Source organism: Microtus oregoni, unplaced genomic scaffold (genome assembly GCF_018167655.1).
Source record: "Microtus oregoni isolate MIOR12 unplaced genomic scaffold, Mior012 000022F_ref0000154, whole genome shotgun sequence".
Lineage (NCBI taxonomy): Eukaryota > Metazoa > Chordata > Mammalia > Rodentia > Cricetidae > Microtus > Microtus oregoni.
Window position 1 is genome coordinate 8,842,245 of NW_024543081.1, and position 26,102 is coordinate 8,868,346.

The 26,102-nt window shown below is 52.8% G+C and overlaps 2 protein-coding genes across 6 annotated transcripts in view; both read right to left on the minus strand.

The window, feature by feature from the left end:
- Arhgap8 (Rho GTPase activating protein 8) overlaps nt 1-754 on the minus strand; it is a 41,158-nt gene extending 40,404 nt beyond the window's left edge. Inside the window, exon 1 of one of the 2 annotated variants that reach the window (XM_041672198.1) lies at nt 406-754. The gene's annotated coding sequence lies outside the window, so the exon portion shown is untranslated. The remainder of the gene's footprint in view (nt 1-405) is intronic. The other variant, XM_041672197.1, reaches the window with a different exon arrangement.
- Nucleotides 755-11,344: 10,590 nt separating this feature from the next.
- The window catches only part of Prr5 (proline rich 5), a 42,369-nt gene continuing 27,611 nt past the window's right edge, over nt 11,345-26,102 (minus strand). Inside the window, exons 1-7 of one of the 4 annotated variants that reach the window (XM_041672204.1) lie at nt 23,918-24,003; nt 23,151-23,199; nt 22,861-22,918; nt 17,228-17,319; nt 16,501-16,641; nt 14,616-14,751; nt 11,345-13,382 (exon numbers count right to left, since the gene is read on the minus strand). In XM_041672204.1, the coding sequence (XP_041528138.1) occupies nt 12,913-13,382; nt 14,616-14,751; nt 16,501-16,641; nt 17,228-17,319; nt 22,861-22,897 (876 nt within the window). In that variant the 5' untranslated portion in view covers nt 22,898-22,918; nt 23,151-23,199; nt 23,918-24,003 and the 3' untranslated portion in view covers nt 11,345-12,912. Of the gene's footprint in view, nt 13,383-14,615; nt 14,752-16,500; nt 16,642-17,227; nt 17,320-22,860; nt 22,919-23,150; nt 23,200-23,917; nt 24,004-26,102 lie in introns of those variants that run through there. The other 3 variants (XM_041672201.1, XM_041672203.1, XM_041672200.1) reach the window with 3 other exon arrangements.

The following is a 26,102-nucleotide window of genomic DNA, read 5'->3' on the forward strand; positions in this document are numbered from 1 at the left end:
GCCAGATTTGGGAAAGCGAAAGAAGTCCGCGCAGTCTGCCCTGCCTCAGCGGGAAATTCCGAAGCTCGCGGCCTAAAAAACTGGGAATTGCATCCAGTGACAAGATGACCAGATAGACCCCAGCCGCGGGGCCCCACGTGCATCCTCAGCACCCGTCCCGGCCTCAGTATTCCCATGTGTGAAACGGGAATGATGCTACCATGATGCACTCAGGTTTGGTGTGGGAGCCGACGGGTGCTGACCTCGGTGATCCAGAGGGGACCAAACTCGTGTCAGAAGGAAGCGGCGAGGGACAGAGTGGGAAGTGGAGGGACAGCCAAGGGAAGGTGGAGTGGGAAGAGGCTGGGGTCAGAGGCACAGGAGTCGCGACTCCCCCACCCAAGCAGTTCTCCCAGGGGTACTTACCCTACGACCACAGCGCTCTTCACTTGGTGTCTGCAACTCCAACCGCTCACCTGGCCAGGCTCCCGCAGGTTCCTCCCCGACAGGCCCCGCCCAACGTCAGAAAGCGCGCAACCGGGAGACCTTAGGATGGGCGGGACCAGGGCAGGTGGCTCTTGCTCGTAGCTGGAGAGAGCTGACGGATACTGGCCCTCTGTCACCTCCACACTCGCTGCCAGCCCGCAGATTTACCCTCATTCGTGATGCTCTGGATGAGACGGGAAACCGGAGATCTGTGCTGAGTTAGGAAACTGAGCCCGCATCCCGGATGGTCTGACCCGCAGTCCCAGGCCTGATGCAGGCTGCGGTTACAAGGCTCTCTAGGCTCTCTGCTCAGTTGCCTCTGCCGCTGTCTCTACCCAAGGCCAGAGAAGCCGGGGCTGGAGTCTCAGAACCACTCCCACACTCCTGTGACTTGCCTCTAGGCACAAGAAGTCCTCGACGTCCTAAAGAGAACTGACCAGTGGAGGAGGGAGGCACGAAAGTGGCTTTACCAGAGCGTGTACTTCTGCCTCCGAGCTGCCGCTTCCTCCACTTCCTGATCTCCTGCTGGGCCAGTGCGTCTTTCCACACACACCTCGCCTCTGGCATCCACTTGCTATCCACCAACCTACAACTCTGATGACCTCCAGCTCTCACCCCAATCCCAAGCTCAGACCTCTAGCTCTCGGCTGGATACCCAACCTCTGGAGCGACGAGCTCACCTCCCAAACTCCCCCCCATCCAGTTGCCCTGCATGGATGGGACGTGGTTTTGAGGAGAGAAATAGATGCATTGTGAATTTTCATACTTGAGTTTGAGGAAGGGTATTAGTCAGGGAGGAACAAGATTGGCAGGCAAAAGGTCATGACCTAATGGTAATAAACTGGGGGAAGTTCACCCCTCCACTGTGTCCCCATGTCTCTGGGTGTAATGAGGCACCTCTCATGGAATCTTGTGACCTGGTCAGGGGGGAAAGGAAAGGGGAGGGTGTAAGCCCTGTATCAGTTAGTCCCATGTCTTGTTGCTGTGACCACATGCCCATGACAGAACCAGCTTAAGGCTCGAAGAGTTCATATTGGCTCACAGTTTAGGGGGACAGCAGGATGGCAGTGGCGAGAGACATGCTGGTGCTTGCTCTCGCTCTTTTCTTTTATATTTAGTAAGTGTGTGTGTGTGTGTGTGTGTGTGTGTGTGTGCGTGCATGTGTGTGTGTGTGCATGTGTGTATAGAGGTACCCTCAGGGACCAAAAGAAGGTGATGGATCCCTGGGAACTAGAGTTACAGCCAATGTAGGCCACCCTACCTTGGTCCTGGTAATGGGACTCAGGTCCTCTGCAAGAACAGGAAGCTCTCTTAAAGGCAGAGCCATCTCTCCTGTTCCTTGCTTCACTTTGGGACTCCAGCCCATGGGATTGTGACACCAACATTCAAGGTGGGTCCTCTCTCCTAAGTTTTTGGCATCACCCTCATAGTCATGTCCAGATGTGTCTCCTAGGTTGAACTTAATCCTTCTTACCAACTTTCCCAAGAGCCATGTTTGGGGGCATCATGTTCTGAACCCACATCACTAGCCAGGGTAGGATCTAGGCTTAGGATGAGGTAGACTTGGCAAGGACCTGGGTTTGTGGTAACACTGCACATTACCTGGGTCAGACCTGCCCCGAGGCCTTCTTACTTTAGCCGTATGCACTCATACCAACTCTTTTTTTTTATTTATTATGTATGCAATATTCTGTCTGTGTATATGCCTGCAGGCCAGAAGAGGGCACCAGACCCCTTTACAGATGGTTGTGAGCCACCATGTGGTTGCTGGGAATTGAACTCAGGACCTCTGGAAGAGCAGGCAATGCTCTTAACCTCTGAGCCATCTCTCCAGCCACACTCATACCAACTCTTAGTGTTTGAGCTCGAGTTTTTTATTCCACAGGAGTCAAAGCATCTTGATGGGAAAGCGGACTTTTTGTTTCCTCCTGGCAATATGAGGGATTGAACCTGGTATCTCGCACTTGCCAGGGAAGGTTTTCTGTCACTGCTCTGGCTTTTTATCCAAGTGGCTAAGTTGTCTTTTAGACAAAACTAGCATCAGGGGAAAAAATTATCCCAGGAGGGGCCTCTAATCTGCTGAGTTGAAGAAACACTGTATTGGTGAGGGTTCTCTAGAGGAACGGAACTGATAGAATGTTTATATGCAAAGGGGATTTATTATTAGAACAGCTTACAGTCTGTGGCCCAGCCTGTCCAACAATGGCGGTTACCAACACAAGTTCCAAGAGTCCAGGAGTCGCTCATTCCATCAGGCTGGTGTCTCAGATGGTCCTCAGTGCACACTGGAACCCCAAAGAAGCAGGCTCTAAAGCCAGTGAAGGAATGGACTTGACAGCAAGAGCAAGCAGGCAAAGAAAGAAGGTGAGGCCAAGATTGAAGGTGAATCTTCCTACCTCAAAAGATTCAGATTAAAAGTGGGTCTTCCCACTTCAATGGTTTAATTAAGAAAAAAAAAATCCCTCACATGTGTGCCCATCCATTTGGGTTTTAGGGTTTTTCTTAATTCCAGATGTAGTCAAGTTGATAACCAAAAATAACAATCACACGCCACACCACACACACGCACACACACATACCACACCACACACACATGCGCGCACACACACACCACACCACACACATGCACAAACACACCACGCACACACCACACCACACACACACACACACACACACCACACCACACACATACCACACCACACACACGCACACACACACACACATGGGTCATAGAAGACTGGTCACTGGTTTTGCTGAGGACAACCATGAAATCACTATGTGGTAGGAGGAAGGAACGACAGTGACCTGTCTAAGCAGAGGCCAGGGTGAGGCCATTTGCTCACTGCTCCAGCACATAGTAGGACTGCCTCTGCACAGTAGGGTGGCAGAGCAGTGGTTCCCCACACTCCCTCAGTGCCCACACAGCTGCTTCCTTCTGTGAAGACATTACGTGGGCCCGTAAACCAACACAGCACAGCCTGGATATGATTACCTAACATCTTCCTCCCCGCAGAGGACATGAGGTGACAGGCAGCAAAGAACCCGGGCTGAATTCTTTCTACTTCTTATTATATTTATTAGTATATTTGGGGGCGAAACGGTGGCACACATGTGCCAGGGCGTGTGTAGAGGTCAGAGGACAACCTTTGGGAGTTAGCTCTCTACTTCTACCATGTGTGTTTGCATACACACATGCACGCGTGCACGCATGCACACACACACACACACACAAATTAAAACCAACCATTTATAGTGACTGTATGGCCAGGAGCACAGATGTGCGTGTACAACCAGTGACGCAAAAGGGCAGATTTCCCGAAAGGAACTGCACACCAAGCACCCTCCCTTTCTTTCTTCTGCGGTAATCGGGCAGTTGGGTTTTCCCTTCTGTTTCTACAACAATAACTTTGATTTCAAAGGCTCTGCAATAAAAAACGAAGGACGATAACGCGGAATGAAGAGTTACCACCAAATGGTGTTACTGCCGGTTTTATTCAATTTGATCTTACACGTTTATGAAGTCGGAAGTCCCTTCTTTCCCAAGCAGCAAATTCTAAGTTAATGAGCACGCTCGGGTGGAGCACAGGAGACAGGAGAAGAAAAAAACCCGGGGCCACCAGCCTGGGTCCTAGATTTCCTGTTTGTACTCTCCCCAGTGGCTGGTCCAGCCAGCTGTGGGGAGCTGCAATCTTCTTACAGCCAGGAAACCTGTGTTTCCGTGCTGCTGACGCAAGGGGACAGGCAGGCAGAAAGGAATCTGGGCGTCCTCCAGCCACTCCCTCTGCTGGCCAAGGCACTGGAACCCACCGGTTAGGGACCTGCTTTCTGTTGGTAGCCGAGCAAGCTCTGTTGGTAGCCAAGGGCAGCGATGGTACCATGCTCTGTTTCCCAGCAGAGACAAGTGCTGACGGCACAAGGGTCAACCTTGGTGCATGCTCCATGGTGTTCTCCGGGACCCTGGGACCCCAGCCTAGCAGCCTCTGCTCTGGATACCCTAACTCCAAAAACCAGCTATTACCTCCAGGGGAATGCATGTTTACTCTAGAACCAAATATGAGTGACGCCAGTGTGGTATGGTTGCATGAAGTTCTTACAGCAACAGAACAAAGAAACTCATAAATCAGCGCACTTTGCAAATACAATGGTGGGAGCATCGGGTAAGCAAATTCCACAAAGCTGGGCCATCTCTGCTAGGAAGGACCTCAGATGCTCTCTGATGACCTTCTCTTAAGCTTTCGGGCTGAGGGGAGGATAAGGGTCCTGTTGTCAGCACGTCTCCAAAGATCTCACTCACGGACAGTCACAAGGACACAGAGGAGGACAATGAATAGCTGGCTATCAAGATAGCGTGAGATAACGTGGTTCTGAATCTGCAACATTCCAACCTCTCCACGACAGGTGTTGTCTTCTCAGGATCTTCAGTTCATTCCTGTTTGAGAGGGGTGTGGCCACTAGTATCCTAGGCTGCTACCCCGGCTCTTCAAAGGCCACTGTTATCAAAGGAGTCTCACCTCATAGGCCTCTGTCTTAGTTAAGCTTCTGTCGCTGTGATAAAGACCATGACCAGAAGCAACTTGGAGAGGCTTTGTTTCAGCATATATACCCTGACCACAGTCCATCAGGGAAACCAGGGCAGGGATTTGAGGCAGAAACTGAAGCAGAAGCCTTGGAGGAAACTGCTTACTGACTGGCTGGTTCCTCATGGCTTGCTCAGTTTGATTGATTGATTGATGATTGATTGATTTGGTGGTGATGGTGGTGAGTGTTCGAGACAGGGTTTCTCTGTGTAGCCCTGACTGCCCAGCTGTCCTAGAACTTGATCTGTTGACAGACCAGGCTGGCCTCAAACTCATAGATCTGCCTGCCTCTGCTCCTGGATCTCTGGAATGCTGCAATTAAAAATGTGCACCACCACTGCCAGCACAATTCACTTTCCCATGGCTCCCAGGATCACCTATCCAGAGATGGCACCAACCACAGTTGCCTGGGCCTCCGACACCAATCATCAATTAAGAAAATGTCCCATAGACTTACCTATAGTTTGACCTAAAGGGGCATTTCCCAACTGAGGTTCCCTCTCCGATGACACCAGCTTATGTCCAGTTGACATAAACTAACTAGACAGTCCCATTGATGGAAAGTGACCTAACAAGTAGCTAACCCAGGCCTCTTTGCCACCAGGGCATGGACAGTGACAGGCTCCACCATAACGAAGTACACTCTAAGGGAGGGGGCTGACTGGGAACACACTGTGTTACTAGGACCACTGCGTCCAGCCTAGGTGTGTGTGTGTAGCAGGCACGTAGGCCCTTGTGCTCACAGATAAACACTAAGGGGACCAGAAATGTTAAACACACAGGGTTGTCTCTTCAAGGGGGGAGATGTACAACCTGTTTTCTGTCCAGAAGGCTGGGAGCAAACATGGTTAATAGCCTGGTGACCTTTGTGCTGTCTGTGTGGCCAAGCTTTCCTCCCCCAGACACTTATCTTGAGCTGGTTTTCTCAGTTAATCTGAAGACCTATCTTTACAGAAGATGCCACTTTACAAAGAGTTTTGACATAGGCATGTCTGTCTTAAACTTTGTTGTGCACACTGAGTTCATCATTACTAGGAAACTTTTTTCAAATTGTGTTGTACTGCCAGGCAGTGGTGGCACATGCCTTTAATCCCAGCACTCGGGAGGCAGAAGCAGGCGATCTCTGTGAGTTTGAGGCCAACTTGGTCTACAGAGCTAGTTCCAGGACTGCCGGGGCTGTTGCACAGGGAAACCCAGTTTCAAAAAACAAACAAACAAACAAACAATTTAACTCTGCTTAAATAAACTACTCAAGGTCAGACAGTCAAAGCTTGAACCAACACCAGTTACTGAAGCATGTTGAACCCACTGCCTTCTTGCCTCTCTGCTGGCGGGGGTGTTTGCAGAGACCCCTGTAATGGGGTGGGGCCTTCTGGGTATGGCTACTGTGTCTACTGATTTTGGATCAGTGCAACTGGAGTCTCCTGTGGAATAGGATCCCCTGTGGAGTGTCATCTCCTATGAGGTGGAGTCTCCTGTGGGGTGGAGTCTCCTGTGGGTGGAGTCTACTGGGGGTGGCACCTCCTGTAGGATGGGGTCTCCTGTGGGTGGAGTCTCCTGTGGGGGTGGAGTCTACTGTGGGTGGAGCCTCCTGTGAGTGGAGTCTCCTATGGGTTGCTATACTAGTCACTGCTTTGCCCTTAGGGCTACTCTCCACTGTGGGGTGGTTTTAGACACTGTTTCTGGAAGCAGTGTGTGCCTCCTCACTCCTGACAACTTGGGAAGCTCCTACGACCAGGCAATCAGCATTGCCTCAGTAACGGGCTGCTGAAGTGGCTAACACGAGACCCTTTCCTGATCCGCATCCTCACGTTGCCTTCATCTCCACCAAACACAAGCTGAGAGAGTCTCCCGAGGAGAGATTGTCTCTGCAGTAATGTGTCTTTTAATAGCCTTTTACAGTTGGTTAGGGCTGGTTTGCCCTCTCTACAAACGTAAACACCAATGAGGAAAAGGGTCCTGGGGCAAAGTCAGTGCTTTAGTATTGAGCCCTTACCTCCTTCAGGTCACAGCCCACTGAGGACCCATCTGCTGCTGAATGCAGCCTTTCGTGCAGCGCCCCCAGTGGTGTGGCTTTGTAACCCTCCAGCTTTATGACCCTGCATGTGAGTCACGGGCACAGACAAGCAAAGTCACCACAACACGATGTCGTTATCTGCAAAGATCCTTGCTTCAAATGGAGAAACTGAGGCTGTTTGGTCTGCCTGATAGATAGCTCATACCCGCCATCTCAGACTCATGCTAGTGGTACTGGCTGTCTCCAGAAGGGGTGTGAGGGATACATGAATAGAGTGTAGTATTCCCCCATCAGCCTTCTCTTCAGCTGGAGACCCCATAAGCCTCAGGACTCCTGGAAGGAGGCATGTGTACTCAGGTCACACTGAGTGATATCGCTAAAATGACAGCATCCCATCTCCTATCCCTAATCCCCAGGCTTAGCATCTTCCCCTAGCTTTGTGCACACCTCATGCAGGCCGCACATCTGCAGCCTACCTGGAGTGCTGCTGGTCCAAAAAGCGAGGGAGAGACAGCCCATGTGGGTTTCCACTCAATGACTCGATGCTGCTCCAGGAGGCTCCCCAATCTAAGCCCTGAGAGCTCCCTGGGTAGAGTCGGTCCCATTACCCTGCTCTACATAAGGAGTCCACAAGACATGGATGCACTCAGAAAGCAAACACAGAGGTCACTGGGAGATGCTCTGTGGCTTTTTGAGGCTCATTGTCAAGAAATGTGTCTGAGATCCTGTGTAGGCTTCTCTACCCAGGACCCTAATTCCTTTCTATGCCCTTAAGACATGACCAATTGACCAGCGGGCCCTCTTGGAGCCCAGAGACCAAGTTCTCCTGCTGGAATGGGTGTCCCTTCTTTTAGTCTTTAGCACCCAGACTTGCAAGGGTCACATTCCATATCCCATAGGAGACTAAGAATTTTTGAGTCTATCTCTCTCCTTTACTGTCTTCAAGGTCAATCCCAAGTTTTAGTATTGCATGAGCTCCCTTTCTTTATGAACATGGGAGTGGAGACGTGTGGGAGGGCTGTGTGTGTGAATGGTTCCAGTGTCCTTGTGGAGACAGGGACAGCGAGGCTTCCAGCAGAGTGGGTGGGAAGAGCCCTGAGCTTTAGGAAGCAGGTGCTAATGCCCCAGGTAGATCCCTGAAAGAAGCTTCAAAGGTTTTGAGAGTAATGGAAGGAGAGGAAGGGACCCAGTCCCACTCCCACCCTTCCACCCCTCCCCGTGCACGGGTGCAGGGGAACCTGGGAGTTCCAGTTGAGGCATTAGCCAGGTGGACAGACTGTTCAATCCTGTGCTTTGTGAGCACATTGGTGAAGGAGCTGGGGGGAAGGCCAGCGCACATCTCTGTGAATGAAATGACCTTCACCACGAAGACACCAGAGTGGCTTTTATCCCAAGGGCACAGAAGGAACGTTGCAGAACTGGGGACAAAGCAGCACTGTGCCCTAATCTCTCTGTGTGTGCCATCTGTGCCTGGCTGCTGAGGGCTGAGTGCAGGAGTCACAGATGACTGGACTTGGGACAGGGTGGGGACAGAGGAAGCAGCTGAAGCCAGGTAACAAGGCCCTCTGACCTGGTAGATCCTAGGTCCTGTGGGTGTGAGGGAGGGGCCAGGCGGGAAGCAGGATTCTCATATTAACAGTAAGGAGCTCCCAAGTGAGACCATAAAGTCCCTCAATTTCCCATCAGCCTCCTCGAGACCCATGACCTGGCTTGCCTTTTCCTCCAAACAGCAGATAAAGGTGATAAAACCCGGGTGTCTGATAACTTGATGGAAAAGTGGTGGGTCTTTTAAAGACAGAGGTCCAGTGGGTGGTGGTGGCACACACCTTTTTAATCTTAGCACTTAAGAGGCAGATGCAAGGGATCTCTGAGTTAGAAGCCAGCCTGGTATACATAGTGAGTTCCAGGCCAGCCAGGGCTACATAGTGAGACCTTGTCTCAAAACAGCAAAACATAAAAGACAGGGTTCCATGTAGCCCAGGCTGGCTCCAGACTCACTGTGTAGCTAAGGATGACTTGTCACCATGCAATCGAACCCAGAGCCTTGTGCCTACTAAGCCAGCACTCTGCCCACTGACCCATACCTTCAGCCTGAAGCAGTGGTGTCTTTGCATGAGCAAACCCCAGTGATGGGAACAGAGCCGAGGGCTTGGCTTGCGAAGAGTGAAACCTACCCTGACTGAGTTCCCAGGGCTCACTGACATCTCATCCGCCCCATCTAAGATCTGCTGGAGCGCCTGAAGAACAAAAGCTGCAGGATCTCCATGACACAGGGTAACAACAGGACGTCTGAGAGGAGTCCCCATGAGGATCTGGTATCGATAGTGTAGCAGACAGAGGCCTCAAACCCGTCCAATGACTCAACACAATGGACATTTGCAAACAAAACCATTCGGGCAAAAGAGCTGCAAGATTTTTATTTTTACTTTTTATTATTTTTATTTATTTTTGTTTTCTTTTGTGGGGGTTGCAAGGGTGGAGGGTGGATATGGAATGATGGGGAGATGAGTGGGATTGGGGTGCATGATATGAAATTCACAAAAAAATCAGTAAAAAGGTTTTTAAAAAAGAAAGATGGACACACATTCCAACAGGCCAAGCTTCTAAAGGCCAAGACAGCATCCTCTCCATAGAGAGGTGCAGTGCTGTTTATTGTCTCAGAAGCCTTTGGGAGTTAGCACAGAACAAGGCAAGAGCCGCAGATGGGAGTGGAAGCCTCACCGAGCAGTGTCAGTTACCAGGAGTCACTCCAGTTGAAACATGCTTTCAACGTCATCTTATTATTGTTTGGGGACATTATTTTATCATGTAACTCTAGCTGACTTAGAACTGGCTATATAGACCAGGCTGGCCTTGAACTCACAGAGATCCATCTACCTTGGCCTCCAAGTACTGGTATTAAGGGCAAATGCCATCATAGCCTACTCAACATTAAAAAACATAATAAAAATCTCCAAGAGCTGTATGCTCCCTACCCCAACACCTCCCCTCAGGAGAGTGAATTGAGGCTCAGAGCGGACGGTCAACAGGCAGGGCCTGGTGTCCCACCCCATGACAGTCAGCAGTGCACAGCCCTTCTTCACGCTTTCCCTGTGTGTTGATCAATTAGTAGGGCTTGTCACTTGTGACAAATATCTGTCTCCCAGCCCAAGGCGGGCAGAAACACACATGCATATCTGCAGAGAGAGGTGGGCCCAGGAAACCAATGGAACCAACCTAGGACACCGAGAGACCTCCACCGGGACGTCTCTGGAGCCCCGTGCTGATCCAGCAGTAGCTAATAGTAGGACACGGGGGTGGCCTTAGGACAGATCTGGGAGCTCAGAGAAAGAGCAATGGAGCTGCCTGGAGTGGGGAGCTACAAACCATGAAACCATGACGTTTCAGCCAGGAATTTGGGTCCCCTGACTCAGGGCTCTCCGAGAGTGGGTGGGGCATCCTAGCCATAAATTCGTCTACGGTGCATCCTTGTGTGCCAATCTTTGCACACCTGGTCTGTGGTCAAGTTGATTACATCTGGAGTTAACTAAAACACACGAAGTTGGACACACCCGTGAGGGATTTTTTTTTCTTAAATAAATCGTTTGAATTTGGGAAGACTCACTTTTAGTATGGATCTTTGAGGTGGGAAGACCCACCACCTTCAATCTGGGCTACACTGACTGGTAGCAGCCTATATAACGACATGGAAGAAGGTTTGTTCGCTTTGGGCTGCTTGCTTTCACTCCTGCTGGCGAGCCCATCCTTTCACTGACATTAGAGCCTACTTTTTACATATAGTCTGTCGGTTCTGTCCTCTAGAGAATACGAATACACCTGATTATCATTGCTCTGCTTACAGTAGAACCCCCCTCTCTGCCCCCCCCACACAGTGGAAGCCCTCTGCCCATAATTCCACTCCCACCCTTCAAAGGGGGTGTTGAGGATTAAACTTTGCTGGTGTTGAGGGAGACAGGGTGGCACAGCTTAGCCAGGTCACGGGCCTGTCTCACTTCCCTGAGAGCCTGAAGCAATGCAGAGAGCTTCTAGCCAGGGAACTGAGCATTCTCTCCAGATTCTTTGAGGTGGGAAGCAGCCCATTGTGGGAGGGGGCCACCCCTAGGCTGGTGGTCCTGGGTTCTATAAGCAAAGAGGAAATGGTGGCCCATGCCTCTAATCCTAGCCTAGCACCCAGGAGGTAGAGGCAGGTAGATCTCTGTGAGTTGGAGGCCAGCCTGGTCTACATAGTTCTGGGATAGCCAGGGCTATATAGAGAGACCCTGTCTCAAAATGAAACAGCAACAAAAAAAAAAAAAAAAGAAAGGAAAGAAGAAAGAAAGAAAGAAAGAAAGAAAGAAAGAAAAGAGGCTGAACAAATCACAAAAAGCAAGCAGGAATCCTCCATGGCCTCCACATTGGCCCTTGACTCCAAGTTCGTGCCTTGGCTTCCTGCAATGAACTGTGAGTCTGGGTTGTAAACCAAACCCTCTCCTCTCCAAGCTGCTTCTGTGCCTGTTTCATCACAGCAATAGTGACACTGAGACAGCCTGGGAGTCCAGTGTGTGCCCTCACCACAGGCTCAGAAACTTAAGCAGGCCACCCCTCGCTGGAACTGGCTGTTTCTTCCACCCTGGGGGGTGGGGGAACCTTCATCCTAACATCTCCAGCAGATCCCCTGGACCCACAAGGCCTTGCAGCCCAAGAATGAAATAGCTGCTTCCTATCCTGTGTCCTGATCAGATCTGGTCACCCTGCCCCTGGGGCTGCTATTTCGCTTGTCATTCCCAGCAGACCATCAAGGCCTGAGTGTCTGGGGCAGGGGTCAGCATGTGATCAAAGAGGACCATACTCCTGCTGGCTCTCTAAAGAGGATCTCAACACGACAGAGGACTACTCCAGGGATGGCATATCGGGGTAAGCTGCTGGGCTGGTACAAGCCTGTAGCCACCCTGCCAGCACTCAAGAACACTTACGTCCATTTACCAGGTGGTAGAATCAGCTCATTTGAGGACCAGGGAGGTCCTAACCACCCTCAGACTCTGAGCAAACCTCTCTGGAGGCAAAGAGCCACCCCTAGAGCAGCTAGGAAGTCTGGGCTGCCTGTACCACCAGGGCCTTCAGCAACCCCCCCAAACAAAGGGCAAGCAACCCCCTTCCCTCCCTGGCTGCAGTGGGTGCCTCCCAGCCAATGTCTGGGGCTGGAACCAGGGACCACAGTAGGGCCTGTCTTATATCATCCACTAAGGTGTCAGGCCTTCTTTATATGCTTTCTAGGTCCTTCCATCAAGAAGACATAGCGACATTGGACCTGAAAGCAAGTGGAGGAGTGGACAATGGGCAAGTGGCCATGCCCTCAACTTGGAAATGTGCCCCTGGCAGGAGGGAGCGGTGAATGAGGTGGGGGTCCCAGAAGGACACCAGGGGGAAGACAGGAGCCTGGAGTTGTAACTTTATTTCACGCCTTCCTGTGGCTACCAAGGGCAGAGGGAGGCAGGTCCGGCTGTTGCTGGAGTCCCGTCACTGTGGGGGCCAAGCTGGGCTGGCATAGGCAGAACCCACTGGTTTCACATTTTTCTGGGTAGATGTGGGCACCAAGGGTGTGGCAGGCAGAAGGGCACATGGTGGCCCCATCCTCGAGGTGGTTCAGTGTGCATCTGGGTGGTGCCAACTGGACATCCCAATCAGACCTAGGGTGAGCGGGGGGAGGTGGGAAGATTTTCCAACAGACTGGGAGCATACAGTGACCAAGGCAGTGACAAGGGGGCTGGTGAAATTAGGAAAGAGTAACAAACAAGTCTCTCTCTCAGACACACACCCACAGACGCACAAACACACAGGCAGGGGTCAGTAAAACCATGAACTAACCTCAGGCCATCACACAACACTCGGCCGGCTTCCGGTTGCACCAAAGTCAGACACACTGGAGCGACTACCCCGCCCAAAGTCAATGAATATTCCTTCAGAGTCTGAGTCCACGGACTCCAGGATCTGGTCCACCAGTGTCTCAGGGCTGGAGGTGGGTGGGGAGCCGTGGGCTGGGTCCTGCTCGGGGGAACGGGCAGGGGGGTACAGTCTGCTGGGGCAAGGCCCCGAGTGGGGCATTGGAGAGGACCTGAAGGTCCCCGAAGGGCCCTGGCCAGGTGTTTCCACAAAGCCCTGGGGCTCAGGACAAGATGTCATCTCAGAGACGGAGTGCCTGCGGATGCTTGTACCACCGGCCGCTGTGCCCTCCGCTTCGTGCTCAGCCACGGGATTGAGCAGGGGCGTGTTGTAGCTTTTGGAGCGCACCACCGGGTTCTTGGCGAGGACGTCCCCAGAGCGGGAGCGGCGCAGGAGCCGTTTCTCTGCAGGAACAGACACAGTCACACACCAGGATGGCGGCTGCTGACCCACATGGTCCCTACATGTCCCAAGTCCCACTTTTGGGTAGAAGCTTCGGGTCAAGTGTCTAACCCACCCAGTAAAAGGCTCAGTGGCTGCTAGGTCTGGTTCGGCCTCACCAGCCCAGGATACAAGCCTCCTGCCAAGGCTGGAGAGAACTTTAACATTCCCAGCCTTGACCTGAACAGGCAGTGGGACCTCAGCTGCCCTGGTTCAAATCTGCAAGCTTCCAGTGACCTGTGAATGACCCCACGTCAGTCATACAGTCATGTCTCATTGTCCTCACCCATGGAAGCCCACGGATCTTAGGTACCAGTGCTTTCCTAGGTTAGACTGGGCTCCTATTCTCACAGGCTGGCACCCAGGGGACAAACCTACATGGAGGGACTGCAGGGTGGGCAGTGCTATGAAGCAGTTTTTTACAGGCCTCCCTGGCTGTGGAGACACAGACTTGACCATGTAGGAGAAAGGCTTCCATGCAGGACCCTGCAATGCCCCATAGTGACCATGAGGTGGCACTCCTGAGTACAGCAAGCTGTCAAGGGAGCCTCTCTGGATCAAGAGGGGTTGCCTTCTTGACCACCAGGTATCCTGCTGGTCCTTGAAGGTGGAAAGCTCTCCAGCTCTAACTTGCCTGAGCTGAGACACACCCAAGTATTAAGACTTTACACCCTAGGTAGCAGCCCGGATGAAGGGGAGCCTTCCAAGTGAACCCATGTGGTCTGTTCCTATGATCTAGTTTGCATCTCTTCCTGCAGGCCAGTGGTCATCACAGGGACTCACTGACACATTTCCCTGCTAGACCAGAACTGTAGAGGAGGGTGTGGCTTGGTCTCTGGGCTGATACACAGCAGGTGCCCAAATGACATTGGTGAATGAACAAGGGATGGCAAAGCTGGCTTCTGAGGGACGCACCAGGCTCTATAGGGCCTGTTGTCACCTCATCCCTCCCTGAGCTAGTACAGATGTGACATCTAGGAAATGCAGGAGGCTCTCTGTATGGTGGGTCTTTGCGGGACAGCCACACTGTTCTGGGGACTGCCTGCTACTCTCCAACACCCCCTCTCTACTTACTGGAGGGCAAGATCTGCACACGGCGGACCAGGCAGGTGCATGGGACAGACTGGCTGGTAACTGTAGCTGGGCCCCTGCGGGTTCCTGGTTTTGCCCACACCATTGCCCCAGGCAGTACCCACCGAGGATGCAGGAATGGGTGCAGGGCCCTTCGTTGGAGTAGAGGCCATAGGTGCCCAGGTATGGTGACACCACCTTCTGGATCAGTGTCTCCAAACGCAGGTAGTCTTCGGTCACACCCCGGGACTCATGTACCCCCTGCAAGAGAACGGAGGTCATCCCCTGGCCTAGCAGCAGCTTGTCTCTGCCCCATTTTCCCCAGGAGGACCCCAGACAGGCAGATGCTGCTGCAGTCTCCTCCATGGCCGGGTGCCCTATAGTCGCATAAGGTGATTTACACCAAATTCACGGGCATTGGTGTCCTGGGTGGTCCTCTGAGAGACAGCTGGCCATAGCCAGGCGCATCAAGTTCACCACCGGAGGTCCTACTCTCACTGCTCACACCTGGGGGCTGGGGAAGGGCAGACACAGGCAGGCGAGGATACCCATAGGGTTAGACAGGACCCCAGCCCATGATCTTTTTGAGATAAGGTCTCATGATGTGTCCTAGGCTGCCTTGATTATGAGATCCTCTTGCTTCTGCTCCTGAGGGTTGGGACTGCAGGTGTGTGCCCCTATGCCCTGCCCACACACTTCTGAAATTTTATGAAGTCACATCTCCCCCTGCCTATGGTACAAACCTGACCCACACATGGTTGCTAGTGTGACTGGCACCCTAATACTCGGACTCCCAGCAGAAGCTGTGATCTGGGTTGTGAGGCAGGGGAGACAGAGTAGGCCCTCAATACACACTGACCAGCAACTGTGACCTCCAAACAACTCAAGACTTGAAACAGTGAGGGCCAGATTCACCTGGGAACCAACGTGAGGTCAGCAGACAAGTTCACAGCAACCTTAGGGTAAGGTCACTCAGTCTGGGGAGAGGTGGCAGGTGGGACAATAGAAGCCTCTGTGGCAGAGAAGGTTATGCTGGGATGCAGACCATAGCGGGAAAGCTGCAGGAGGCACAGTAGCCAGCAGGTGGCAGCACCGCCCTGAGCATTGGTTGCCTCCTTGGCCACAACACTAGAGAGACCTGAACTTCCATCTCTCAGTCACCCTGCCTGGCTGGATCCAGTCTATGAAAATCCCACCCAAAGGCTTGCACTTGGCTTCATTCCAAGATGACCACAGCCCCCAACCCAGGGCAGGCCCTGGACCCTGCAGACCCTGAAAACAGCAGCCTGTTCCTTGCTCTAGGCCCCACCCAACAAACCCTAACTTTAAAAGGATTTCCACACATATGGGGGACTCATTACAAGGCTTTTGATGCCTGGGAGCATCCAAGTGAGGCTGCACACCTGCGAACAGTAAAATGTTTCCCTGTCAGTAAAACAGGGCAGTTGGTCCCTCTAAAGTCCTGTAAAGACTGCACGTTGTGAGAACTCAGTAAGGTGAGCTGGCCAACTGTAAGGGGATATGTCAGATGTCCCTCCTCTGTCCTGGGGCACCTCCCTTTACTCCAGCTGAACTAGCTGCCCACTGTTCCTCCTCCAGAGCCAGTCTTGTTGATGAAGTTCATCTGTACCAAGTATCTGAAACCAGTGTGTGTGTGTGTGTCTGTCTGTCCGTCTGTCCAGCCCTGGAAACCAGTGTGCATGTTTGTGTGTGTGTGTGTGTGTGTGTGTGTGTGTGTGTCTGTCTGTCTGTCTGTCTATCTGTATGTCCAGCTCTGGAAACCAGTGTATGTGTTAGTATGTGTGTGTTTGTGTGCGTGCACATACACAGGCGCACACGCCCTTGTCCATTCCCGGGGACTGAACATACAAAAGCCAGCTGCTGTCATTAGTAATTAATTCTGGTCTGGTTCACATCCTGGCCCGAAGGCCTTACTTGCCCACTTCCTACCCAGTTGGTCTCTATCATCTCCCAGTCTTGGGGTCCTGGATCCCCAAACCCTCGTCCCACCTGCAGTACCAGCAGCATCTGTGCGATGGCAGGGGGGACACGTGCGTGGGAGCGGGCCAGTGCGTCCTCCAGCTTCACACTGAGGGTGATGGTGTTCCGGAAATGCAGCAGGGCAAGCTGGCGCACCGACGGCTCCTTGCCCTGTGGACACAGGCAGAGGCATGGTAGCCCTGTTTTTACCATGCAGTTTTTTTTTTAAACTAACTATTTTATTTTATTTTTATTTTTTTAAATATTTTTTATTTATTTATTATGTATACAGTGTTCTGTCTGTGTGTATGCTTGCAGGCCAGAAGAGGGCACCAGACCCCATTACGGATGGTTGTGAGCCACCATGTGGTTGCTGGGAACTGAACTCAGGACCTTTGGAAGAGCAGGCAATGCTCTTAACCACTGAGCCATCTCTCCAGCCCATTTACCATGCAGTTTTATCCTCTTTCCCAGGCCTGGGGTGGGATGAGGGAACAGACCCTAGAGATACCCAGCCCTTCCCCCATTCTATTTCCCACACGAACCCTGCCACAAAGATGTAAGATGCAGGGCCCAGCTCTGCCACCAGGCTTCCCCTCTCCAGGCCAGGCTCCGCTGGGCTGTAAGGGACATCCCGGGTTAGTGCAGAGGAGAGGAGCATCAGGCCTGGAGTCCTTCTTCTTGGAGCTATTTCAGGTACCCGCAGTGTGTATGGACAACTGAGACTCCCCTAACGCCCATGCACTCAGCCATATACCTGTACAGGGTAGAAGATGGCCTGCAGCGTGGGCAGCACGTCACTGAAGAAGAAATCCCAGGTCTCCGCCAGCGAGTCTAGCAGCTTCTGTCCTGTGGGCGAGAGCAGCCAGTATAGCATGTCCTGAACACACTGCGGACCCATCCAGGACAAGAAGCGAAGCAGGAGTGGGAGGTCCCTGAGGCCCCCAACATAGGGCAGCTCTGTCGCCCTGAGCCCCTGTGAAATAGGTACAGGACAACGCCTACAATCTAGAGCAGATGGGACACAATGAGACTAACCCATGAAGGTGCTCAGCCTGGGTGACGGTGAAGGTTGGCACTCATTCCTGTCCTGAGTATGCCTGCACAGGCGTTGGCACAAACCCTTCATCAGCTTCCCTCTTCCCCACCCATCCACTTGGAGAACCCCTAACTGGTACAGGCCCAATCTTGCGCACTGGGGATAGTCAAGCCCCGAGTGGCTCTGGATACCCCCTACTATGTGACAGGGAAGCAGGATACAGAACAGCCATGGGGAGACAGTGGGTAAAGGGTAGCTCCCAGGGCCAGTGACCCGGGGTGCAATCTTTGGCTCCCCCTCGAGGGCCCAGGCCTACTTGTAGGACATGGAGCCAAGGACTGGCAGGGAGGGTTCCTTGGAGTTGTCTGGTGTCTGAACTGGCTTCTCAGATGGATATATGTTGGGCATGTGACGTCTTCCCCCTATCCCACCCTTTTCCCACCTCTACCAAGAGAAAGGAGCAGCTGTGTGTGGAACTGGATAAGTTGCAGGGACTCAGTTGGCCTCTGGCAGAGTGGCACTGCCTGCCATTGGGGAATGGGGCACCTAACTGTGGTCACCAGGGTAGACGGCTGAGACAAATGGTCACTGGGACTAGGAATGAACAGGTCCAGTATGTGTCCCATAAGCCTCTGCTGCCATGTGGGTCTGAGTGGGGGTGGGGGGAGGGTCCTTGACTACTGTCCAGCCTGCCTGTCTCCAGGTTTCTATGAAGGAAGCCTGTTAAAGTCTTTGCCCAGTTTTCCAGTACTTATGGAACTTTCCCTCATGGAAAGCCCCAAGTTCATACAGAGTGAGGACATGGGGGGCACAGAGAGCTGGCCTCAGGAGCAGGCTGGCCTCTGTGTGTGGCCGCCCAGGGCTGCCTGGCGGCAGTCCTGGGTGGCCCACACCTGGCTCCAGGGGCCAGGAGGCTGCAGGAATGCCCCAGGCAGGCGGATGCTCACAGCCCCTCAGAGCCCTGCCTGAACACAAAGTCCCTTCAGTTCCTGCCATCATACAGGAAGAAAGACTGTTCAGTCCTGGCTGGCTGTGGGGTGGCCCTGGGCGCCGGCCAGGGCAGTGTGCCACCAAGTGAAGGTCGTCCTCCAGCCCACAGGGCGGACACCCCACAGAAAGCAGATGTTGTAAAACACAGAATCCAGGCCCCAGCTGGAGCCATGTGCTGTCAGGGACCCGGAAGGATAGCCTGGTCCCTGGCTAGGCTCTTGCCTGGGACTGCGGACTGGGCTGTGTGCTGAGGAGTGGGGTCAGCAGAGGCTAAAGTCAGACACAAAGGCTGATGCCTTGCTCTGTGGCTGTAGAGGAGCCCTGGAAAGTTCTTCCAACCAGACCTAGTGGCACCCTCTATGTAAGGAACAGGGTAAGTCCCGAGAGAAGAACGACAAGGTACCCTGTGTTTGCTGCTGGCATGACACAGCCAGCCAATGTGTGTACCCTGCCTAGGCCCCAGTCAGAGGTGGAGCAGAGAGCTTTGGGGAAAGGCCAGGCTGAGGATCCATGAAGGCTTTCACTGGGCAGTCAGTCTCCCCTTTATGTGGCCACAGGGTAGTAAGAACAGGAGAGAGGTAGGCGGGTACAGCTCCAATTCACAGGCTCCAGGGATGGCAATGACCACAGAGAAATAATGGAGGTGAGGGCTAACATTGCACAGCAGGGGCAGGGGCAGAAGCAGGCAGGCAGCCAGGGAGAGAGGGGAGGCTGCTGGGTGCACAGACACATCAGCTACGCTGAGGTTGGCTTCTGGGTGAGAAGACACAGACCCCGGCCTCAGCAGCCCCCGACCTCTGTGGCCTCTTGGGTGTTGAGCTGGGAACCTTCTGTGAGGTGTCAGGCTATTCCCCTGCAGAGAGCACTCCTGTTCCAACTGGCTTCCTGGAACCACCCCTAGAACCACCTAAACTAGATGACGACGGAGGCCTCACAGGAGGCTGCAGAGAAGGGGGCAGGTGCCAGGCTTTGGACCGCCCTCTGGAGGCTACCACCTCCATGTGTCCCCTCCAGCAGCTACAGGCTGAGGGCACAGCTGGCTTCAGGGAACAGGGGATGGATTTCCTGAGGTGGAGAGTGGCTGGGATGGCTGACCCACAGGGCAGCAGTGCGGCTGTAAGGGACAGATAAACTCCTGAGCCAACCACACTTGGAGGCCATATTCAGCGGCAGCTCCACAGCTCCACAGCTCCACACAGCTCTCCCTGCTGCGAGGATGGAGTCACGCTTCCTGCCCCGGAGTTTCCCTTCACCTGACATTCATCACACTGGCCTGTCAGCATCTGGTTTATGTCTCAGTCCTCATAAGTCCCTGCAGGGCAGGGCCTGTATCTTTTCTATCTCCAGGTTGAGGGAGACTTCCCTGAGCTTGAACACAGTTGGTTCCTTGCTACGGTAGTTAAGAAAGGGGCCCTGAGGGCAGGGCAGCTGCAATATGTGACACCCAAGATGTATTCACAGACTGTGGCTTTCCCTGGGCCGAGGTGGACAGTGCTCGTCAGGGCAGCCTTTCCCCTTTCCCTGGGAGGCCCTGAGTCACAGGCATGAGGCTCCACGGGCCTCACAAAGCTGCCCTTCTCCCAGGACCTGGCTCCCCTGGGCTGCGTTGGTGGGAGGCACAGGCACCTCAAGGAATGTGCTGAGTCAGGCCGGTCAGGAGGGTGTGGGAGGCCTCTTCCTCAGGTGCCAAACATTCACCCTCTTAGGGCTTGGCTGCTGCCTCCTCCAGGAAGCCCCCTGCCCTGGGCCTCCTGCCCACACCCAGTTTTCAGGCTTTCTCATTCTTGCCTCGGCCTGCCTTAGCTGACACATAGAGGAAGATGTTGGGGAACGGGGGTCCCTTGGAATGAGGCAGGACTCTGAAGGGGACTGACAGCCATTTGCACAGGGCCCAGCCCGGCACTTGGAAGAGGAACCCGGAGCAGCGAGCGGCTTGAGTGGGCTGCAGGGTTATCCTGCTCTGCTCCTGGGCTGCCATGTGTCAAGGGCGACCCCAGCGGGACTGAGTGCTTGTGGCTACTTCCCAGGGCTGCTGGAGCGCCCACCCAGTCAGCAGAAGCAAACCAACCAGGACATAACCATGCGGAGCACACATCTGATGTTTGGCCCACGGGAGGCACTCAACTCATGTTCACCACAGTCAGCGAGCAGTTAATTGCTTTCTCTCTCTCTCTCTCTCTTTCTTCCTTCCTTCCTTCCTTTCTTTCCTTTCTTCCTCTCCTTCCTTTTTCCCCCGACCTCTGTCTTTCTTTTTTATTTTTCTGGGTTTTGTGATTGGTTTGGTTTCTGAGACAGGGTATCTCTAGGTAGTCCTGGCTGGCCTGTAACTCACTATGTGGAACAAGTTGGCCTCGAACTCACAGAGATGCGCCTGCCTCTGCCTCAAGGCGTGCACCACCATGGCCTGGCCACAGCAGGTACTTATGGAACAGAAGCACGGGTGCTAGTATACAGAAAGTGGTGCCTATAAAATGCTCACGTCCTGAAGCCAGTACAGGACCTGGTGCAGAGTAGGTGCTCACCAAATGTGCCCAGGCCTGGCACACAGAGGTACTTATCACATGTTCACAGGGCCAGGCACACAGCAGGAATTTGCAAAGGAGAAATTTGCAATTTCTGGACACTAGCCTCAAAATAGTGCCAAGCCCCTCTCAGACGCCAGGGGCCTCAAGTGCTGTGACCAGGAAGTCAATCAAAGTCCTCTGCTTCATGATGTGGGCCGAGCCGTGAAGCCCGAGAAAGGACTAGCGGTGCCTGGTATCACACCAAGGCTCGAATTCTGCCTCGGCTTTCCCTGTATTGTGGCTATGAAGCCCGAGAAAGGACTAGCGGTGCCTGGTATCACACCAAGGCTCGAATTCTGCCTCGGCTTTCCCTGTATTGTGGCTATGAACAAATTGCCTTCTGTCTCTGATGTCCCTGTGTGGGAACAATGACCTGCCATAATCTAGTTCTCTGGTCTTTGGATATTCACAGACTCAACATGAGATCTCTCAGACAATGGATGGGGTTCCTGTTAGGGTCTGGCTATCAGGTGGCCCCTGAAATAGCTTGTGTGTTGATGGTGTGGTTCCCAGCCAGCAGCGCTGTGGAGGTGACTGGATCGCGAGGACACTGTGCAGAGCTGAATGTGCTTTAGGAGGCGGGGCTTGGTGGGAGGAAGTGGGTTGAAGGTGTGATGGTTAATACTGTCAACGTGGCAGGATTCTGAACAGGAGATCTATCCGCCCTGGGTGCGAGGGAGTCTCCAGACTGGGTTAACTGAGGTGAGAAGACCTGCCCTGGATGTAGATGCTGGGGTCCTGGGCCGAGCAACCTGGAGAACATGAGCTGAGCATCATCATTCATCTCTCTGCTTCCTGGCTGGGGGTGCCATGTGACCTGTCTCCTGTTTCTGCCACCATGCTTTCCCCACCATGATGGGCTGCAGGCTCTGACTGTGAGCGAAAAGTCCCCTTCCTTAAGCTGCTTTTTCCATGGCAACAAGAAACATAACATGCACTGTCGGAGGGCCTATGAAAGCTACACGTTGCCACTGGTCTCTTCCTGGCCAGAAGTTGTTCCTGGACAATAGCTTTGCTAAGCCACATGCTCTCTCCATCAGGATACTGGCTTCATCCCAGGCTCAACGTGATGAGGTCTCATGTCCCTGGACCTCTGTGAGACAATCAGTCCTGTCCCTTTGTGATGGTTAGCTTTGTCAACTTGATACAACCTACAATCTCACAGCAAGAGACGCAATCATAAATTATCTAGATCAGGCTGGCTTCTGGGTATGACTGGGGGGCATTGCCCGGATTACTAATTGATATGAGAAGACCCAGCCTGCTGTGGGTGGCACCAATCCCTAGGCAGTGGGTCCTAAACTGCGTAAGAGAGCTGAGCATGGCAGACAGCAGCATGAATGTGTTCATCTCTCTCTGATCTTGACTGTGACTGTGTGATGTCCCTGCTATGAGGGCCTAGTCCCTGGAGTTATAAGCTGAATAAACCCTTTCTCCCCTAAGTTGCTTTTTTGCAGGGTGTTTGACCACAGCGACAGAAATGAAACTAGGACAGGACACTTTTCTAAAGCGCTGGCTTTGTCATGGTGACGAAAAGCTGAGGGGCACAGTGAGATGAAGCAGAGGGCCTCTCCCTGGGGTTGTACAGTCTTCCTGGGCTCCCAAGTGTGGGGGACAGACTCTCTCCAAGGTCCCCTCTTAGCCCTGTTGCCCAAGAAACCACCTTTCTTTTCTTTCCTTTTCAGCCATCTTAACCAGACAGCCACCCCTCCCTCCCAGCACCTGCCACACCACCGTTCCAGAATGTCAACCACAAGGGCCTCAGCCAGGCTGATTACCCTCAGACCTCAGACTCACCCTCGTAGAAGCGTATCTTGTCACGAAGGATCACCATGCCCTTTGTGAGCAGCTGGTTCTGAAAGTGAGCAGAGGCGCCATCACTGGCCTGCAGCTATTCCAGGGTGGTCTGGCCCACAGGACCCCCATGACTCCACCAATAAGCAGTTGAGACATGAGACCCCCTCCTGCCACAGTCAAAACCCCATCCACCCTGAGAGGCAAGCTGCTCGGGCTGTCACAGGTCACATGACATAAAGACATCCTTTGAGAGCCAGACCAAACCTTCCTCCGTGGCAAGGCCCACACACCTGCAAGTACTCAGTGAAGAAGGACCCCAGCTCCGTCTTCAACAGCTGCCTGTGGGGGAGGGGAGATGAGAATGAGTTGAGGCCATGCATTGCTAGTAAGGACTGGCAACATCAGGGCAGCCAGGGACCAACCTGCTCAGCACAGCAACATAAGCGGCCCAAGAGAACATTTGCCCTCTGTGACCCACAGAATGGCTGGCTCACTATGTATCTTACGTAAGAGAAGCCTGAGGGTCCTAGAGGGATCATGACGTCTTCTACTTCCTCAAACAGACACCTGCAGGCCTGACCCTGCGACGCTGGGCTCCATCCATTTTCTACCTGCTCGAATCCCACAGCGGGCAGAGCCCTCCTTTCCCAAGTGGCTTCCCCTTTATTCTCAGTAGCGAACTGAGTCTTCATAGAGCGGCAGGCAGGCACTGACTGAGGCTCCCGTATACAGCTGAGGCAGGAGTAGCTCAGAGAGAGTCAACTACTGGCCTGGGGTCCACACCCATGCCAGATTAACAAAGGAATCTCCATTTTGTGAACAGAGCTGCTTATGTATAGGGGAATCATTTCTGCCCTGATCCTATTCTGAGAAAGCTTGGCTACTGTGAGGGTTTGAATGAGACTTCCCCCCCCGCCCCCCATGGGCTAAGGTCCTTGAACACTGGGGTCCCCAGAAGGTGCCGCTATTTGAGGCTGTGGAACCTTTTGGAGGTGGAGCCTTGACAGAGGAATTAAGTCACTGGGCCAGTCCCACTTCTTGTTTACTCTCTGCTTACCCTTAGGTTTGAAGATGTGAGCTCTCAGCTTCCTGCTCCCGCCTCCAGGGCCACCCCTTGATGCTTCCCCACCATGATGGCTTCTTATTCTTCTAGAGCGCAAGTCAAGTAAACTCTTCCTTCTGGTAGCTGCTCTTGGTCACAGTATTTAATCACAGCACCAGAAAGAAAACAGACACAGCCCGACATCCAGAGTCCTCATGTGCTGAGCCAAACCAAGCAGGAGTCCTAACTTTTCTAGCTACTTGGGAGATGTAACTTGTCCTGAATTATGGACAGCTCTCATCACACGGCTCTGATACACACAAATCCTGGTTACTTGGGCTTGAACCCCCGCTCCCAGCAACATGGTCCTCTGTCAGCTGCCGCAGTGACTGACTACAGTGTAAGTTCCTCTCCATCCTGGCTGGTGGCCGAGCATGGCGTTTCCTTCAAAGCTGCTCTGTGATTGGTCTCCATCACTTGTCCTTCCGCTCACACTCAACCCAGCACGTGGCTCCACCCTCTCCTTGTCTCCCAGTAACAACCTGCACAAGACGCTTTATAAAAACAGACAAACCAGGCGCTGGCTCAGGGGTAGAGCACTTGCCTTGCATGTACAAGGTCCTGGGCTCCGTACCCAGAATAGCAAACAACAGAAATAAGGACAAGCCGCACAGGAACTGGAAACACATGAGGGCTGAAACTTCAAACACAAGCACAAAACCTAACAAAAAGAGGAAGTGACCAACAGAAGCAAAGCAAGCGCAGCCAGGTGGACCGGGCGCTGTTTCCACACACGAACAGGAAGCTGAAAATGCCCACATCCAAAATACACCTACAAAACCAGGTCCAGAGGAACACATGTCAGGACATCACAGTCATCCTTGGCTATAGTGAGTCTGTAGGCCAGTCTGGGCTACAAGAGATCCTGCGTCTCAAAAAGCAAATAAATGCATGTACTCCATTTAATGAACACAACAGCATGGCTGGACCCACCTTGGACAGGTTCAGAACACACTCAGTCTCCCGTTGGTGCAAACCTACATGAAGCGCTGACTCAGGCAATTGTACGAATCTTGTCTGGAGCATTGAAAAACAATGGCTGTGCTCCAAGTGGGAAGCTCTGAACAAGTCACACTGCAGAGCCGTCCCTGTAAGCTTTGTTCATCTGCTGGTTTTAGACGAGGGTCTTGTTATGCAGCTCAGGCTGGCCTCCAGCTCACTATGAGACCTAGGCTGGTCTTAAACTCACGGTGACCAGTTGTCCGAAATTCAGAAAGCACACAATGTGGGCGGAGTCAGGCCCCGGGACTCAAAGTTGCTCCCTAGTCTTGTGGATTAAAAATGGAATGGTCAGGCACACGGATGCCAGTTGTAATGCGAGCACTCGGGGGCAGGCAGAGACAGGAGGATCGCTACAGGAAGAAAAAGGAAGATGGGGAGGTAATCAGCTTTCCTCAATAGGAACCCCCCCTCTGTGCCTCGAAGGAAGCCAATGAGAAGGTGAAGGGATATGGTATGTGGAGGAACGACTGAAGGTGGTGCCCAATGAGGGCTTAGATTTCACCAGAGGCCTCCAGTCACTTGACAATGTGCTACGGGGGTTTGCGTCACGAATGTGTTGAGCTGCACTCACAGTCATCCAGGGATGCATGAGGCCTCATGGCTGCTAAAGTGGAATGTTCCTCTGTATGCTGTAAATGTGTTTATTATCACTGGTTAATAAAGAAGTTGCTTTGGCCTGTGGCAGAGCAGAATAGAGCTAGACAGGAAAGCCCAACTGAATACAAAGAGAAGAAGGTAGAGTTGAGGGAAACTCCAGCAACCACCGGGGAAGCAAGATGTGAGGTAATAAGCCACAAACCTCGTGGCAAAATATAAACTAATAAATATGGGCTAATTTAAGTTGTAAGAGTTAGTTAGTAATAAGCCTGAGACACTGGCCAAACTTTTTTTTTAATATTTATTTATTATGCATACAATATTCTGTCTGTGTGTACGTCTGCAGGCCAGAAGAGGGCACCAGACCTCATTACAGATGGTTGGGAGCCACCACGTGGTTGCCGGGAATTGAACTCAGGACCTCTGGAAGAGCAGACACTGCTCTTAACCACTGAGCCATCTCTCCAGCCCCCTGGCCAAACTTTTATAATTAATATAAGCCTCTTAGTGAGGCTTATTCAGGAACAGGTGGGTACGAGAC